This window comes from Vulpes vulpes, chromosome 5 (assembly GCF_048418805.1).
Source record: "Vulpes vulpes isolate BD-2025 chromosome 5, VulVul3, whole genome shotgun sequence".
In the NCBI taxonomy this organism is placed as follows: domain Eukaryota; kingdom Metazoa; phylum Chordata; class Mammalia; order Carnivora; family Canidae; genus Vulpes; species Vulpes vulpes.
The window spans coordinates 114654010-114674206 of record NC_132784.1 but is presented as its reverse complement, the minus strand read 5'-3'; the positions used below and the strand labels follow the sequence as shown (position 1 = coordinate 114674206).

Genomic DNA, 20197 nt, shown 5'->3' with positions numbered 1-20197 from the left:
TGTCAGAGGCAGAACAGAGACCTCAACAACCATCAAACCATATCTCCAATGCTCTCTCCACATCACACCCTTGGAAATTTTTCTACCAGTGTGTAGTTCAGTTAAGGTACAGAAGGAAGAAATAGTAATTGCCTCTTGAAAGCAAAATTTCTCAGCGTAGAATTTCAAACACTTCCTTTCCTTAATTTTCTAGAGTGCCATTTTATAACACATGCTTTCATTCAGGGGGAGACAGCTAGCATGTCTAAGCCATTTTATTGCTAGAAATGTTAGCAAAATAAAAATAACACCTATTTCATAATACAATAACATCCAGAGCCCTAAATCATCTTATTTTCAGAACCAGGTTCACGATTTAGGAGATACCAGCAATACTTGCACCACTCCACATCCCTCAACTTGTTGGATCCTCCAATGGCTATAAGTATAAGGAGAATGTGGGATGATGAGGACCCAGATACAGAGAAAAAACAGACCATATACATTCTCCAATAAACCTTCCCTGACTATTAGAGTCCACATAGATGCCTTTCCTCCTCCTAATATCTAGAGACCTTGCAATAATACTTATACGGTGAATAAGTTGGATATCATCTTGTGGTACTATATATATATATATATATATATATATATATATATATAATATATAATATATATTACCATATACTATACACATTCTATATTATGTATAGTATATAGATTATTATATATACCATTTATTCTATACTAAATACTATATATAATACAGTATATTATACATAATATAGTACATTATACTATGTATCATATATAGTATAGAACATATAGAGAATAAAGTCCATAATACATGGTAACACATACACACACCTTCTTTAGACTGTTTCTTTGGGGCAGGGACCACAGCAATGTGTTCTGGATAATCTGCAGCCCCATAACGGTACAGGCACATAACAGACTCTACAACCAAACCTTAATAAGTGATGGCATGCTTTAGTTCTCTTTTTTGTTTCTGAGTTTTCTCATAGACTGTGATTTTTTCTTCCTAGGATGTGCTCTTTGCTCTTCTACTACAATCTATATAATCCTTAAGTTTTTTAATTATTCGTAAAGTCATCTTTTTTTAAAAAACAAAATAGAAATCTATACTGATAAACTTCTAATCCCATTGTCATTACTTCTTTATTTCTGAGATTTTTAAGCATTTCAATTTGATGTAAAGTGTGGTATGCGTGCATATGTGTTTTTGTTTGTATGTGTATGTATACTCAAGAGTGGATACTTCTTTCATTTCAAGAAAAAAGCAAATTGAATTCTACTTTGATGCAGATTTTTTTTCATAATAATAAAAACTATTATGGAAATACATTCAAATCTGAAATCCTTAGTGGGGGCAGCCCAGGTGGCTCAGTGGTTTAGCGCCGTCTTCAGCCCAGGGCCTGATCCTGGAGACCTGGGATCGAGTCCCACGTCAGGCTCCCTGCATGGAGCCTGCTTCTCCCTCTGCCTATGTCTCTGCTTCTCTCTCTCTCTCTCCCTCTCTCTCTCTCTCTCTGTGTGTCTCTCATGAATAATAAACAAATAAATAAAATCTTTGAAATCCTTAGTGGAAAATGTTTCTTCAGACAGTAACTGACAAAGGAAACGCACTTACCCACTTATGTTTAAATGATTGAGAAAGTTGACGTATGACTTTGAGTTTAGTGGCTCAGAGTCCTGTAGGTCTTTTGGATGTTGAAAGAAGTAGCAGTAGAAGGTCACTTGGACAAACAATGACATCTGTCCTGAAAGATTAAGCAATTGAGAAAAAATGCACCTAAACATTTCATGAAGTGTTTATCTTGACACTTAAGATGTCTAAACCTTTTTGAGTCTTAAATAAGAGTCTGAAAATAGCACATTATCTATTCATATGTCAATTCAGATTCTATAATTAAGTTGGAGAGTATTTATAGCCTTCTGGGATTCTAAGGACTAGGGCCCTCTGAGACTTAGGGGAGCAAATGGGAGAGAGAAAATAAATGGCTGAATGTGGACAAAGGCATCTCATCTAATATCAGAAGAAATAATTCAGGTTGCAAAAAGCTTTCCATCTCTGTAAAGCACTAAAAAGGTAACTAAGTATTCTTTTAGCATAGGGGGAGTTTAGTTACTTTTAAGCAAAAAATGGTACAAAACACTGGGATGTCAAGAGAAACCAACCCCGAGATTTTTCCAACCCTGAGATTTACATGAAGACTGATTTGATAAAGTGTAAGAGGTAAAGGTGAGGGTTGGTGATAATGTAGGAAATCTCTGTCTCACTTCTCTATCCAAAGCCTGGATAAGAAGTCAGACAACTAGGTTTTTAAATGTCCTTCAGGGTCGGATTGTGAGGTAAAGACTTTTATTCAGCAGCCATTCATAGAGTGCAGTGATTCGCAGAGCACGACATTAGACATTATGGTGATTCAAAGATGAATGGATCACACTGATCATTCTAATTTAGCACAGAAGACAAATACAAGCACAGAGGCATGCCGAGGTGTGTGCCAGTGAACATGAGGGCCGCTAGAAAGACAGCACCTCCCAGTGAAGAGCCTCAAACACAACCAGGGCTGAGATTCATCCCATGACTTTATGAACAAAAACACTGGGAATAAGAAAGTGAAGTGGAAACTACTGACTGTTTTATACCAGGATATTCAAGGGAAAAAGACTGAGCAGCCCTATTTCTGGCAGTAGCCAGTCTGGGTATTCCAGCAAATCATCCTTCCTAAAACAACTAAGTTACTGGGGAAATATTTTTAAAATTTTTCGTAGATTGACAAGATGAAAGTGTCCCAGAAATTTTCAGGTCAACATCTAAAAGAAAGCAAGAATCTAGAGAGGTGAGTGGAGCTCTAGAAGTCCCTTCCAGTGTGAGGAGATTTACTTATCTGGAAGGAATGACAAAGCCAAGTTGATGATTTGAGCGAATCCCAGAATGTCACTGATAGAAATGAAAGTTCAGCACCCACCAAATGTGGATCAAAAAGTAGATCTTCCTCTTTAAGCTGTAACTCTGAAGGACGGTGCCTTAAGATAAGCATGAGGCAAAACTAAGCTCATCCCTTAGTTCCCTGTTAAGAGAAATAGTGGGAAAATCACCCCAAGGCTGACCAAAGGCATAGGTCAGTGTGGGGAAAATACATTCATTCAAGAGAGGTTGTGAACAGTTGGGGTTCATTCTAATTTACACCTCAAAATTGCATCACTACTTGGCTTAAGAAACCTTGAGCTCTGAATTTAATTTGTAGTGGATCTAAAGTGGTAAATTTATAGTGGGTCTATGTGGTAGTCTTTCTAAAGATCTGCAAGACACAAGTACAGATTATCTTTGGAGAAAGAAGACTCTGCCTCGCTCCCAGAAAAGAACAAACTAGAAATTATAAAAAATAAGAACACTTATTCCCAGATGGTATGATTGTCTACATAGAAAATCCCAAAGAATAGATCAAAAACCTCCAGGAACTAGTAGGTGATTAAAGCAAGATCGTAGGATAATAGAGTTGATATAGAAAAGTCCAGTTTGTGAAATTACAAAACACCGATGAAAGAGATAGGAGATTTCAATAAATGGGAAAATATTCCATGTTACTGGATGAGAAGACCCAATATTGTTAAGATGTTAGTTCTTTCCAACTGGATCTATACGTTCCAAGTGTTCCCAATCAAAATCACAAGTTATTTTACGTATATCAAGAAACTGACCGTCAAGTTTATATGGAAAGGCTGAAGACCCAGAACAGCCAACACAACAGTGCACGTTAACCACATTTTTCTGATTTCTGTACCTGTTGTTTTATTTTTTTATTTTTTAAACTGATTTTACATTTATTTATTTATTTATTTATTTATTTATTTATTTATTTATTTATTTATATTTTTTTGATTTTTTAACTTTTATTTTTTTATAAATTTATTTTTAATTGGTGTTCAATTTGCACTTCCCCTTCCACCACCCCCTAGTTCGTTTCCCAGAGTTAGGAGTCTCTCATGTTCTGTCTCCCTCTCTGATATTTCCCACTTATTTTTTTCTCCTTTCTCCTTTATTCCCTTTCACTAGTTTTTATATTCCCCAAATGAATGTACCTGTTGTTTTAACATTCTGGGCTGTGACCAGGGAGGGACTGCCCCCCTGGGGCTAGAGGATTCCAATTCCAGGAGATAATACTTTCCTTAGAGTATGCCTTTCATGTGCAAACTAAACAATCTAGGGCCCATACTCCCCAAATATCTGCTTTTTCAGGCTCTTTACATGATTCTCCTCTGGTGGTTATCCTAGGGCCAACCATCAGAAACTAGGGATGGCCTTGCACTCAGGAGCTCCCTGAAATGATCAAACTGGCCAGTCCTAAATCTGCTTAGCTTGCTTACCCTGCCTTGCCCATTCCTTCTCATGAAAACAAAAACAGCAGCACAAAGGAGGGGATCTTTCTCAGTTCCTCAAACCTTCTCTGCCTGTGACCCAACTCACCTGTATCTTGGCATGGCACCAGTGATGTGTGATCCCACAGGAACTGTGTGCAATAAACTATCTATTCAATGGCAATCGTCTCCTGATCTGTTGGCCTATTTGAATAAAAGTAAAATCTACATTTTAAAATGCATTAAAAGAGAGGAATAATGTTGGAAGACTGATACTACCTGACTTCAAGACTTACTATAAAGTAACAATAAATCAAAACTGCATGGTATTGGTGAAGGAACAGACAAATGGAAAATGAAACGCATGAAAAGACATTGAAGAATCTTAAATGCATATTGCTGAGTGAAAAAAGTCCATCTACAAAGGCTATGCAATTCTAGAAAAAAAAAATACTGAAAAGTTGAGGTTAAAACCAATGGAGTTAGAGGACAAAAATACACCAAGGACTGGTGCCTGATGAACTTCCCAAGCTTTTGGGTTGAGAAGTGCAAAGGGAACATCATGGGAATGAGGCAAATAAGTAGACTGGCTAGCTTTCTCAGAGCCCGAGCCTAGTTTAAAAAAGACTCAAATCCTGATGGACCTGAACCAAGATTTCATCTAATACCTGACCTCCATTGGTCCCTACTCTGACCAGTAGATCATGGCGGCATTCCTGGTCTTCTGGGATGTGCATAAATATACAGAGAGTATCTAAGGAACCCCCCCACCCCAAGTCTGGATATTTTCCTGTATCCAGTTCCCAGGAACTTTGGTAAATGATGAGTTCCCTCTGGGAAATACTAAGTCAAGATTTTCAGGATACAATTGTGGCCATGTTGCAGTGTCTTTCCTCAAAATTACCCATCTTTTCTCATAATCAAGGAGGTTCAGGAATTGGTGTAGTGCTGAAATTTAGGTAAGTGGCCATGGATCGCCATACTGGTACCTTGCACAGTCATCCATCAGGCATAAAATACAATCAAACAGTTTATTGAATGGCTGCTCACCTATTTTATTGCTAGAAATCCCTTGGTCAGCCATTTCCACAGATCTTTGCAGGTCATAACAGTAATTATCACCCTAAACTTCAACTTATATTGTTTATTGCCCACATCTTATCTCTAACAGTTCTGTGTGGCCCCCAGGGTTCCATCCTCCAGAATACTATTACTGTCTCTGACATCCGTGGACCCAATTGCCCATTCCTTCTCATGAAACAAATCAGTTCTCATCATTTCTAGTCTACAATAAGAATTACCATAGAGCTCTTTCAGGATGTTTATATTGCTATCACCACTGCATTTTATAAACACAACCAGGTCTCCTGTGTGATAGTGTTTAGTGGTTGGATGAGGAGGTCGTCTCTAGTTTTTCTATCCCAACACATTCATTTCCCAGAGCTTTTGGATTCCTTGATGATGTATTACAAAAACTAGTGGCATTTCCAATCTGTTAACCATATGTCAATATTTATTTCAGGCTTCTATTAGTTATTATAGCAGACAATTGATGCCATTGCTGGATGCATGAGTCAACAAATTGAATTCTGAATCCCAGGATTGAAATTGGTGTTTTTTCCTCCTCTGGTTTAAGATCTTTATAATTCTCTCCTGCATGAGGACATGGCCTCCTAACTCCCACTGATACAGATTGGCAGGATTTGTGGGTATTTGTTTCTGTTTTTGTGTGTGTGTTTAAACTACCCCAGAGCAGGCCCTGCACCTTTCTATCCAGATTGCATTGTGATCTGGTTCCCGTTGTAGGCCTAGAAACAAAGTTAGGTGATGGGGCAAATAACCCAGGTGCAACCACAGTCTTTTATGCAGAGGACGGTTGAGTCCCTTAGATGTGTATGTATGGGGGTGGGGGTGATATCTTCCTCAACAGATAAAGGTGGTTCAGGGGAATTGGAGGATCAAGATCTCAGCCTCACTTAGATCAGCTGAAATGTATCCATCTGGTGTGTCATGTCTCATAGCTCATTTAGCATAAGAGCTCTGGTCAGGTTGATCCTTCGAAGTTAAATATACCCTCAGGTCGCAGACTTCCCCCTTCTGTCCTAAGACTCTAGGACATGTGGACTCCTTCACATCTGTTAAGAGGACATTCTAATTTTCCAGACATCTTTTAAATTGTCAATTCATTACTTGCAACTTTGTTTTTATCTGTGTTCATGCTCTATAATTGTAAAAATGCCAGGAGCTTAAAAATTCTTTATGGCCACCGCGATTACCGTGTTACCTAAACTAGAGCATCGGCTTAGTGACCCCTGCCCTGAAGCTCACCAAAACCATCCAGGTTCCACAGCAGAAAGCCATGGCACCACTCCACACCCATCCTGCTGGAATTAGGATCAATGCGGTCAATAACCACCCAGCCAAACAGAATTTATATGATTTGGAGGAAGATGATGATTCCGTAGCTCCCATTCCTAGTAAACAGATGAAATTTGCAGCCCAATGATAAAATTTGATTGCCCAATGCCGTGGCCTCCCTCCATAATTCAAACTATGCCACAGTGGTGCTTACCTGAGTAAGTGAAATGGCATCAGATGTCAGAATGAACTCATTCCTTTTCACACTGGTGAGAGGGTTGTCTGTGTGCTCTTATATAGACAAGTAACCCAGTCCTGGAACCCCATTTTTTCCCCAAGCCATTTTTGTTCTCAGTCACTGATCAGCCAAGGTCCCAATGGGAAACAAACGGCACATTAGACTTAAGGAAAATCAAGGCATAGGAGAAATGCATAGACAATGGAGTTACCTGGACTAAGCAGCATCCTAGTTTTTATATCCTTCATAATTATATCCAGTCACTGTAATTCACACAGGTCAGCCTTCAGGAGAAGATAAGGTGAATAATCTGGAGTGAATATGTATATTACTTTTTTTAAAGATTTTATTTATTTATTCATAATTTCAATGGTATATTTTTATTTTATTTTTTATTTTTATTATTTTTTAAAAATATTTTATTTATTCATGAGAGACACACACACAGAGAGAGAGAGAGAGAGAGAGAGAGGCAGAGACACAGGCAGAGGGAGAAGCAGGCTCCCTGCAGGGAATCCAATGTGGGACTCGATCCCAGGACCCCGGGGTCACGACTTGAGCTGAAAGCAGAGCTTAACCATTGAGCCACCCGGGTGCCCCATGAGATTCGCTTTGGGGCTAGGAAATGTAATGACGGTGTGGGCCATGTTTAAAGCAGAAGCTTTAAGAACTATGGCATGGATCCACTTGCTCTTTTCCCTTCTACAATGAGAACAGTGGGAGGCAGGTAAGGGCTGTGTCTTCATCCTGGATCCCAGAAAAGAGGAAGCAGAGCCTAATGCGGAGGTGTAGCCACCTGATGTTCAAACACAACATGCTCAAGAAATAAACCTTTAGAATTTAGGAATGTTTGTTACTACAGCAGAACCTAATATGATAACCCCCCCCACCAAATAGTCAAGGCTTACAAAAACCAAACAGAGAAATACAGTGCTGGCTGAATTAAAATGTGATATTTAGGCTTTATAGCAAAACATTACCAATGATAAGGAGTTCGGTTTATAATGCATATTGTTTAATTCATTAGGAAGCTACTATAATTGGACCATATATATATATTATATAATGGATATCCATTATATATATATATATAATATTTATATAACCGAAAATTTTAAGAGAACTAAGAAAGAAATAAGAAACTTCATAGTCATTGGGGAGAGTTTAACACACCTTTCTTGGTGTCTGTTATAAAAAGTAGAGCACAGATTCGTAAGGATACAGAAGCACTAAACAATGATGCTAAAGCTTTCTATTTAGGAAAAAAAGAGCAAAATGCTTCATCGAACAATTGCAGAATGTATACCCCTTTCAAAGGCACAGGGACATTTACTATACACTGGACGATAAAGTTCGACTCACACAAAGGGATTAAAATCACACAAAACACGCTTTTGCCTACAATGAGGGTATCAATAATAACAACAAAATAAAACCCCACCAGGGCAGAGATGTTTTTTCATTCTGCTCACTGATCCATGTCTGGTGCTAGAAGGATGCATGGTGTATAACGATCAATAAATGTTTGCTGAATAAATAAATAGAAAGTGTAACTGGAAAATCTCCCCTGCATTTGGAAGTTAGGAAGTGCACTTCTAAGTAACTACTACTTTAAGAATTGTCTAGTGAGAAAATATCTTTAAAATATTGCATACAAGACTTGCGAAATTCAGCTACAATAGTACTTAGAAGGGAATCCACAGCCATAAAAACCTCTAAGAGAAAGGAAGAGGGAACGAAAGCTACTTGCATAGCCTTAAAATCACATGTTAGGAAAAGACCTAGAAACAAAAAGTACAAAAGGGAAAAGAATGGTTATGGTGAAGGTAGGGATTAAGATAGTTGACATAGAAAAGAAACTTAAAATATAGATGATTTAGCAAAGTCAAAAACTGTTCCTCTGAGAAAAACTGATCTGAAAGGTCTCCAGCAAGACTAATCAGAGGCATAGAAATGCCATGAATATTATTAGAAATGATAAAGGGATTTCCCCCACAGATGCTGCAGAGAATAACAAGTCAGTAAGAACAAACTGGGCAGAAGGTTATATCTACGTCTATGACAGTTAGATGAAAATCAGTGAAGTCTCAGTAAAACACGATCCATTCTGGAAGATACGTGCGTTTATTTAAATAAGAAACAAATGAATCATTTATAAGCTGCTTGATAACGAACTAGCCAGGCCCAGATGGCCTCAACCATTTCAATGATTCACAAGTTCTTCAGGGAACATGAACAGAGAGTACTTCCCAAGTCATTTTATGAGGCCGGCGTGATCTTGATAGTAAAACTCAGTGATGGCTTATAGAATGTCAGAGGGGACTCTCGAGAGAAGTGGAGAGATCATACGTTGTGTGTTCACACACACACACACACACACACACACATGCATGCACGTGCACGGACACACACGCCAGCACGTAACAAATATTAGCACATAGCCTGAAAGACAAAACACAATGACCTATATTGAGTTTAACCCCCCAAATGCAAGGGATTCTCCTTTTAACGGCAGAAAAATTGTAATATAATATCCCACCGTAACTGATGAAAGGAAAATGATATAATCATTCATAATAAGAGCTTATATCAAACTGGAAACAGAGAGCTACCTCTCAATCTAGTTTAAATACAAAGAAGCTAAAGCCAAGTATCAAATCTAATAGAAAAATGTTGTAAATTTTCCCTTTGAGATAAATATAAATAGCCCATTAATGCCACTTCTATTCAATAATTCACATGAGACTATGAAAGAATATGATAAAAGGATAAAAAGAAACCAAGGGAATAAAGATCAGGAAAGAAGAATCAAATTGTCATTACCCGCCAATGATGTTATTATGTGTGTAGGACCCCAAAAGAATTTACAAAAAATTTATTTGAATTAGTCAGAATATTTAGCAATTTTATTAGATTTTTTAAAAAGTGGTTTTACAGATCTATTGCATTTCCAAACATTCCAACAAGGAATTGGAGGGGAGAAAAAGACACCGTTTATAAATCCTCAAAATAAAAATAAATCTAAAAAAAGTATATGCCAGACTTCCGCAGGGAAAATTACAAAATCACATTGTGAGCCATTAGAGAAGGGCTGCATTGAGGAAGACGTGTCAGTCCTGGGCATGTGAGGACACAGCCCCTGATCCAAGCTGGTTCCCACTATGATGCTCAGGACAAAGGGTTAATACAGAGCGCAATTCCAACAGCATTTCCGCAGAGTTCACTGTACTTAGAGCCTTGCATTTATTAACCTGATGTAATCCTCACATCAATGTATATAAATAATATCCTATCACAACTTAGCAGATGGGGAAAGTGATGGACCCAGAGGTTAAGTAACTTGCCTACGGTCACAGAGCTGTTAAGGGAAGGAGCTGGACCCAGGCCTGAGGCTATAGAAGCCATACTCTGACTCTGTACACTGTGCCCTCCTCCTATGAGTTTAAAAAAAAAAAAAAGAAAAGAAAGAAAAGAGGGGCACCTGGGGGGCTCAGTAGGTGAAGCTCTGCCTTCAGCTCAGGCCGTGATCTCAGGGTCCTGGGATCCAGCCCTGCACTGGGGTCTCTGCTCCTCAGGGAGCCTGCTTCTCCCTCTGCCTCTGCTGCTCCCCCTGCCTGTGCTCAATCTCTCTGTCAAATAAATTCTTAAAAATTTTAAGAAAGAGAGAAGTATGAACTAGTGAAATATTGCGAAAAATGCAAGAACAGCCAATATAGAGGTGAAAAAAGGCAAAAGAGCTAAATATAAGTAATGGTAAAAATATTAATTAAAGAAAAATAGTTTGTCCCTTTGCCCTTCATTTTGGGCAAGGATGCTGAGACTTGGCTGAATGGATCGCCATGGGGGGTGGAGAGTGAAGAGTCGACACCTTTCTGAGTCACTTTGGCGTTAGCTACCTAACACAAGGCTGATTCTGCTCCTCCACTCAGCCACCCTGCTCTGGTCCCTACTAACGAGATCCCCAGCTGCTGTGGGAGGCACTGATAATACTGGCTATTATTTGTTGACCTAATATGGGCCAGGAAATTCCTTACAATTCCTTTGTGCATGCTGTCTTATGTGATCCTTATGACCTTTTCTAGGTGTTAATTCAGTTGCTTACACAGTTGAATTTTTTTTTCTAAAATTTTTTATATAATGGCTATATCTTCTTTTTAAAATTTCTTGTTCACTCATTTTTAGATTTTTTTTCAATTATTTGGCTTTACTTTTATAGTATTAAATTTTTTCTATACTTATATTCTTATAAAGAAGTAATTATTTTTATAAATGTTTAAATACTTTTGTTCATTCTGCCCTTTATTTTAACTAATAGCTAATTGATATTGTAGAAATCATTTATACACTAAAATCATTTCCTGTTTACCATTTCTGGTTTCATATTTAGAGAGCTCTTCAAGATCAGAGGTATTTACTTAAATTATCTTTTAAATTTACTATATTTAAAAATACTGAAAGCTGATTAATTTTTGGAATAAATTGTGAAATAAAAATCTAACTAGCATCCTTTTAATATTAAATGATGTGGAACTTCTTTTAAAATAACCCTTCCTCCTCTGAGGTGGGCACTTGACAGGATGAGCACTGGGTGTTATTCTATATGTTGGCAAATTGAACACCAATAAAAAATAAATTTATAAAAATAAAAAAGTCACAAAAAATAAAATAAATCGTTTTTAAAAATTAAAAAAAAATAAAACAACCCTTCATTAATTATTTTGCTGCATAATATCACTTTTGGATTTTTCATTCTGTGCTTTGATCTGTGGATCTAATTTGCTTTAATATCACACTAATTTAATAATTGTCATTCATTGTGCATTTTGCTGTTTGGCATAACAACTCTTACCACTGCTCTTTAGAATATCCTTGGATATATATCTGCTATTAGTCTTCCATTAGAAATGCAGGGATGTTAATCACACTATAGAAAAATAGGTATTTGATTGGAATTGATTTAAATGTAAAGATAAAATAAGGACTACATGGTATCTCTACAGAATCGGGACATCTGGGCCTTGTCCATAGTGTGTCTTTATTTTGTATCTCTCAGAAAATGGCTTTCTTTATATCTTAATAAGGTAAAGATTTCATTTTCCTAGGTCTTGACTAGAAATTGTGAAATATATTTCTAGATGTTTCACGAGGTAAATCATTTATTTTTCAGATATTTGCAAACACCTGTTATGTTGAGCTCCAGGAGGTGCACACATGTATCCCAGACCTGCCCCTTTCCTCCTGATAATCCTCATTTACAGGCTGTTTAAGGATTTGTTCTGAGACTTTCAGAGCCTGTGCACACATCCAGGGAAGCCAGCACGTCTCTCCACTGCCCTGCTTCCACTCTCTGGAATTCACGTCTCCTACAAATTCATTTTGGGTTGTTGCTCCACTGATGGCTGCCAGAGACGTCTCTTGATCTCTTGCCAAACAGACACAACATCTGCTCTGTGGTTACGTTATCACATCCCCTGGGAAAGATTAGTGCATTACATTTGACAGGAGCTCTTTCCACCTGGATAATAAAGATTCATCAGGGGAAATGAGCAACTTTCTTGACTGAGACGTAGCTGGGAAAAGGCAAAAGCAAAAAGCAAAATCACATTTCCGAAAGGTTTTCCGTAAAGGAAAGCTCAAGATAAAGTGGAATAGTGGGGAAAGTCATCGCAGGAAGTGCATAAGGTTTTTTTTGGGGGGGTGGGGTGGGGAAGATATCTCATCGAGCATAGAATGAGTTTGATATACACAGGAAGGGTTGAGTCAGTGCAGAAGGGATAGGGATAATCTGCTAGAAGATGGGGATTTCTGGAACCTGTTTTTTCCGCAAGCTGATCTCTCTCATCAGTTTAGACACACGTTGCCTGTATTTCTGGTCATTGGGCTCAACACCTCTTTGAGGAGGTGCACTTGTTCCACAGCCACACCTTAATTGCCAGGAGAGGAGGAGGAGGGAAGGACAGGGACAAAAGTGTTCAGGGTGCTCTTTTGAGCAACTGTCCTCTCAAAGGAAAGATATCAAGACGTGCAGAGCCGAGCAGGCCCACATAGAATTCCATCTTTTATTTCACAACGGCTGGTCTTCTGAAAAATGTGTGAAACTACTGACATCTCATTAAAGTCATCAAGAGAAATGAGAAAAGCATCAGGAGTTTAGGAAAAAATAATGTGTTGATTTTTTTCTCTGACAGTAAATACCCAATCTGATCAACTCTCAATCTTTGTGAATATTAATATCGTTATAAATTAATGAGTAGGAAGACACACATTTTCATTTTAAAATAATCTTTCACTGACTTCTGTGGAATGGAATTCCGTGGGGTGAGAGGATCTCTGCTGCCTGAACCAGACTTGTCCTCCCGTAGAGTGAGTGTCTCTGTGGATGAGGGTGTAGCTGCTGTCTCGTCTGCAGCCTTAACTCACTCTCCTCTCATCTGTTGATATCTTAGGTTGAGATGCTTAAAATTACATTTTCTTGAATAGTGGTTGACCTGCTCAGTGTTAGAGAGTGTCCTAGAAAATCAGTCCTCATGCACGAGGCCAGCCTGAAGACCACAGGTCCACCCTTACTGCTATTTCATTGTGTTACCTCCGAGGTCACAAAAAAAATTCCCTGATCTCTAATTCTGCTCAGTTTAGCCTTTCCCATGATGTATTCATGGACGACAATACTGAATGGAAAACAGAACAAAACAAAACAAAACATGGGTTTATTGTAAGCTCAGCTGGAATAATACCTTAGTCTGAAGGCCTAAGGGGCTTGGCTTTCTCACTAAAGCCAACCCCAGATCTGAAGATCTTACCACTTTCATGCATGATACATAGGAGTGGAGCTATAATTAACAGGAATGTGTGTGCGTGTGCGTGTGTGTGTGTGTGTGAGTGTGTGTGTGTGTAAGAGGAAGAAGGAGAGGATGTTGTTCAGTTCTAATCTATGAGGTCAGGCTCAAGGTCAATTGAATTCTTTCATCACATAAAAAAATAAAAGAGTAAGGATGAAGTGTCCAGAGAGCCATCAAACACACATGACCTTGTAACACACGGTGACCCCACTCACTTATGAGTGTTTCTGGTATCTGACTCCAAGTAGCAGAGTCCATGAGTCATGGCAAGACCAGAGGAAAAGGGGGAAGTTTCTTATGACTCCCACCCAACAATCTCTACCTTATTAGGGTGGAGGTTAGTGACACACTATGAGGTGAAGGTCATTCATGTCATCCATAGTTTATCTTTTCCAGATATGTCACCTGGCGTAGTCTTCTGTGGTTGGAGAAAAATACATATGCGTTCCACCCTCAACTAATAAAAAGATCATATCTTCACAGGAAGTCATGTGAGAGCCCTGCAGGGACCTTAAAGGAAGCAGATGATGTGGGCTTGGTAATCAATTCTACTCACTAGTGGGCAAGATGTTTTAATTCTGTAAGAGTCAGTTTCTCACCTATAAAATATGGATGCTACTGTGTACTTCCAGGCTGCCCAAAGTGCACATCCAGTAACAATTGTGAAACAGCAGCACATACTGTAGGTTTGAACAATTAGCACATGAAACAGACTCTCACTGGGGTTATCAGTTTATTTCCTTTTCATGAGATCTTGATAGGCTGGGGTCTGAGCTGAGCAACAGGCTTAAGGAAAAGAGAAATTAACTTTGCTTTAGTCTCTGTGCTCTTCAGACCTTGCTCTCAGCTAGTCTCAAGCTTCAAAGAAGTGGAAGAAGTGCAGTTGAGTTACAGCCTTGCAGACAAGCTCAGCTTCTCACAACAGATAGGGACTGCGAGTGAGACATCCTGTCCCCTCCCTCTTGCTGCAAGCCCTGGCAGGGATGTGTCATTGATGAGCATCTGGTGGAGGATAAGGGAGAAACGTGGAAGCAAAATGATCCAGTCAGGAGACCTTTATTGACAAGTGCATCTCGGAAGGAAGCGTATAGCCAGGAGGCAACTCTGCCCAGAGTGGAGTGCCCTGTTTGTTCTTACTCCTGCAGGAAGGCAAGAAAACAAAAATGTCTAACACAAATCCTGGTCTCAAATGCACACAAGACTCCAGAGCTGCACAGAGAACAAAAACTGTTTGCTCTTTACACAGGGATTTCTATTTGCTGAATAGTTCACGAAAAAGGGTTAAGTTTAGCCTGCCTTTCTTGGCCACCCTGTGAGGTTTAAGGGCGTTCTTTTTTAACCCATGGTTCTGCAAATATCTTCAAGAGATGCTAGCCAAATTTAGATTTGTGTCAGTGCATAGAAAATTAGAAAAAAAAATCAGTTCCCATAATACATTAGAAACACAGAAATGGATAACTTCTTGCATAATTTTCTTGCTTGAACTTTGCTTGGATACATCTTAAGCCCCCAACATCGTTATGCTCACTGTACAAGTGTAATGTCATGTGAGTGTTGTGGTCTGCCAATATTGAAAGACTGAGACTCAGGAAATATCCAGAAAGGGAGAAATATGGAGATAAGAGCTTCCTGGGTCCCTGAAACAGAGGGTCAGGGGTATGCGGTATTTTTCAGGGTTTATTTCCCATCTGGCTGAGACTGAATAATAGTATTTGCCAGAGTCTAGAATTCTGGACACATAAAAGTTGTCCTGTAATAGCCATCCATTATTTTTCCCTCAAATGAAAAAAACCTCATAAGCAATTATGGACATGATTATACCAAGAAGATGTGTTTTTCTCAATTTTATAAATGGAAATGAGGGAAATGATCTCTATTCTTGAAAACTGTGCCCTTTTGCTTGATCACTTCAGCTCTGGGAATTTTTCCTTGTACACCTTGCACTTTATTGCTTGGAAAAAGCAAGATCTCAATTAACATTGTGGCAGGGAAATGATTCTTTGCACAGCTCTGCGAAGCGCTGACCTGAACTCTTTATTTCTGAGGCTATAAATCAGTGGGTTGAACAGTGGAGTGAGCATGGTGTAGGAGACTGATATGAGAGCATCCTGGCTTGAGGAGTAGGTGGACTTGAGCCTTAAGTAGATAAAGGAGGCGCAACCATAATGAATGGTGACAACAATGAGGTGGGACGCACAGGTGGAGAAAGCTTTGTATCTGCCTAATGTGGAAGGAAATTGGACGATGGCAGAGATGATGTGAATATAGGATACCAAAATCAGTAGCAGAGGGATAACCAGGACCAATGCACAGAGCATGATAATGACAATCTGACTCAAGTGGGTATGTTGAGACGCCACTTTGAGGACAGGAGGGATGTCGCAGAAGTAGTGATGGAGCTGGTTGGAGGAGTGGAACGGCAGGTAAAACACCAGGGAGGTGATAATCTGTGCAATAGTCAAGCCACAGGCACAGGCAGTGGCCACGAGTCCCACACACACCCGGGGTCCCATGAGCTCTGTGTAGCGCAGAGGGTTACAGATGGCCACGTAGCGGTCATACCCCATGGCTGCCAGCAGGAAGGAGTGAGAGCAGCCGAGGAAGAGGAAGGTGAACATCTGGATGGCACAGCCCACAAAGGAGATGGTCTTCTTCTGGGCCAGCAGGTCCACCAGCATCTTGGGGACGATGACAAAGGTGTAGCAGGTCTCGGAGCAGGAGAGGACGGCCAGGAAGAAGTACATGGGGGTGTGCAGGGCTCTGTCCAGCACGATGGTGGAAATGATGATGGCATTGGTGCCCAGAGTGAACAGGTAGAGGGGCAGGAAGGCGACGAAGAGCAGCCTCTGCAGCCCGGCCAGAGAAGAGAAGCCAAGGAAGATGAACTCCCTCACCAGGGTCTCATTGCCCCGCTCCATGGAAGCTACACCATTCAGAGACAATCCAAAAGAGGAGGAGATAGTGTCAAGATAAACCTCTGAAAACTAGTAGAATCACAAGAGATTGGTCATCATAGAGCAGGTGTTAAGACTTGGGTTCTAAATCCATTATTCCTCCTCCATCCAGTTTGTATTTAAGATACAAAGAGGTGCCTATAATCAGCCTAGTGCATGTCCAACCTTGCATCTCTACAATTATTCTAACACCACAGTCAAACGGCTCTTGAAATTTCTCAGACCCAACTATCCTATCCCTTCGTCTCCTCATGCAGGATGCAGCTGTCGTTCACATTCGTTGTCCTTCACTCTGCTTATCCCCCAACCTGGCTGTTTGGCTTGCTCATCCTCACACCTGTCCATACCCTCAGGTGCAGAGTAATTCATCTCAATACACTACATGAAGAGGCAACCTTGTCTATGATCCTCAGCAGCTTCGCATTAGCATTCCCCTTATACTTACTCTCTGACTTTTAGTCCCTGTCTATCCATAGCCTGGATTGCATTCCCCTTGCCCCTGTTGACCACACTTCCTGACATGATCATTGGTGCACCTTCACATACTCTTATCACACTGGCTCTTGCTTTTGAACTTTCTTTCTGGTTCCCAATCTGGGAAAAGTTTTCCAGAATGGAATATACCTCTGCATCCTCCATGTCCACCTCAGAGTCTTTCCTCCTGCAGAGGGAACCCCCATCTTCCTCAGGACCCTCGTTCATTTCCACCACTTCTCAACTCCTACTGACACTCCGTTGTGCCCGTCCTTCCCGTTTCATCCCACATCTCTTCAATGCGTCTTGCCCCTGATGTCACGCTAAACTTCTGTAATATAAATTGTATCATATTGCTCCCCTCAGCAAAATTTCACTCATGACTCTATATTCCAACTCTTTGTGGTTTTCAAGGTCTTGTTTCGGAAACCAAACTACGCTTCTGTGGTCATATCAACCTTTATGGAATGCATCACTATCATGCAGATATGCTGCATCTCCCTTGCCTCTATTCCTTGCTTATGCTAGCTTGTTACCCATTTTTGATTTACAAATGTTTTACCATCATTCTGTAGCCTCAGCCAAATCTGCTTTTTGAGGGAGCCTCCTTGATATCTCCCCATAAAGAGTTGTTTCTCCTTCAGAATTTATTGCCAATTTGATATGTTGTTTATTTAATTTTGAAATACTGTGTTGCGTTTTTCTCATCTCTTTCCCATTGGATTTTGTACCCTTGAGAGGAAGATATAAGTTGCATGTATCTTCATCTGAATTCTCTTCAGTATCTAGAACCATTTTAAGTGTCTAATAGCTTCTCGGTAAACAATAATCATACAAATAAAAAAGCTAACTTGGCATATTTTTACTTACCTCATGATGTCAATAAGCCTTCGTAGAATGCACAGAGTAAAAGAATCCTCAGTGTTCTTCCCTACTGAGCATGAGGATTGTACGTGACCAAGAATGCCTAAGGATTTCTGTACCACAAGGAACTAAGCGGTATCTTTCAAACCAAAAAGGGCAGTCTCAGTATAGAATAGGAATATGGCACTAAAGAGAGCATCCCTGGAATTCCATGTATTCCCAATTCCTTGGACATTTGTTACTCTCTAGAGCATATGAGAATGCACGTAAATTGGAGGGAAATTATAAGGTAGACTTGTGTTTACCCCATTTAAAAAAATAGCATTCACAATTATTATCCTAACTAATAACAAGAACAAAAATTAATGGCAATGTACCATACCTTAGCAGAGAACCCCTAAATCAAGAATATCAGATGCTACACAAAAAGTATTAAGCAGTGTGATTATGACCATGTGCTGTGTGTTAGGGACACACATATAAATAAATCCCAGTCCTAGGCCTCCTGGTTCACGGTGAGGTGTTTGCAGAAGTGATTATTATAAAATGATGTGCAACTGTAATCACAGATTTGCACTTGCAACCGAGACCACCGAGGAGACAAAGCTTTTGTACATCCTTGGAAAATAATATGTTTTGCTTATTTCTAGGTTTCTTTCTATCTGTTATAGAAATATTGAACTAAAGCAATCTTGGGGAAATATCATGAGACAGGGCACAATTTAGTTTCTACCACTTTTGTCCAGATGTATAAATAGTTCAGGGAAGCACAGCTGCTGTCCCGCCCTTAACGTTTTGTGTTTCCATAGTATCAGCCCCACCCTTATCAGACCTTCTCTTCCTCCACCTTATTCCCCTGGTTCTTTGTTCAATGCCTGACACAGTGTTTTTTTTTTTTTTTTCCTAGAAGGCATATTTATTACCAGTATACTGTTATCTTTCTAAATCCAGATCCCAGATTATCAGGATTACTAATCAATTTCCATGTGGATGAGCTCAAATTTTTTACATGTGCTTTGTAAACACATGCAAAGTTGAGTAATGTAGGAATAAAACAGGTTTTGAACTTATACAGGGGTCAGCTTTAACTCTGAGTCTGGTATATTCTAGTGGTAAGATCCTAAATTCTCCAAGTCTCATTTTCTTATTTGTATGGTGAGAAAAGTAATTCCTGCATCCCAGGGCTACAGTGAAAATTCATTGAAATCATATATATTAAAAAGTCTAATTTAGTAAATAGTGAATGTTCAGTAAATACTTCCCTTTCATTACTTTATCATCGTTCTGTGGGGGACAGGTCCAGAAATATTGTCATCAGTGAGATAATGAGCATTTAACTCATGGCAAATTGATGAAACTGCCTTTTCCATGCTTTCCAAGGGACGGAAAATTTAAGAGGGGTTATCATTCCCCCAGGGCTCTCCAACCCTGACTGAAGATAATCTGGTTTTCCAAAGAGTCCTGTCTCTGCTGGAGGGAGCAAGGGCTAGACCTTGAAGGATGATGCCAGCCATTTGGTGTCTGGTTGCTCTGCAGGCAGAGTCACCAGTGTAGGTTATTTATGCCTCGTAGAAAGCAAAGGAGTTTTCCTACATTTTCCATTTTGGGGGGTGGGGGTGTTCAGTATGAAACAAATTTAGGAAATAAAATGGTAGTTAATTTTATTCACATATGAGGGATCCCTGGGTGGCGCAGCGGTTTGGCGCCTGCCTTTGGCCCAGGGCGCGATCCTGGAGACTCGGGATCGAGTCCCACGTCGGGCTCCCGGTGCATGGAGCCTGCTTCTCCCTCTGCCTGTGTCTCTGCCTCTCTCTCTCTCTCTCTCTCTCTGTGCCTATCATAAATAAATAAAATAAAATAAAAAATTAAAAAAAAATTTATTCACATATGAATTATAAACTTAGGAGTTTCTAATTACAAAAGCTTTATAGTTATCAATGATGTATATTTTATACAACATGTTTTTAGGTATCTATATTTTTAGGTATCAAACTCAACTATTCTTTGAACTCCTAAAGCTAGAATTCATTGTTCAGTAATTCTCATATTTTATGATTTCTACTATGTTTTAAACACAGAAAATTGTAAACATAAATAAAATGGCT

General features: G+C 39.5%; 1 protein-coding gene across 1 annotated transcript; it reads right to left on the bottom strand.

The window, feature by feature from the left end:
* Positions 1-15773: 15773 nt before the first annotated feature.
* Positions 15774-16718, bottom strand: LOC112912978 (olfactory receptor 10K2-like). Its single transcript, XM_025989522.2, has one exon. The coding sequence runs from the start codon at positions 16716-16718 to the stop codon at positions 15774-15776; it is 945 nt and encodes a 314-aa protein (XP_025845307.2).
* Between the last annotated feature and the right edge of the window lie 3479 nt (positions 16719-20197).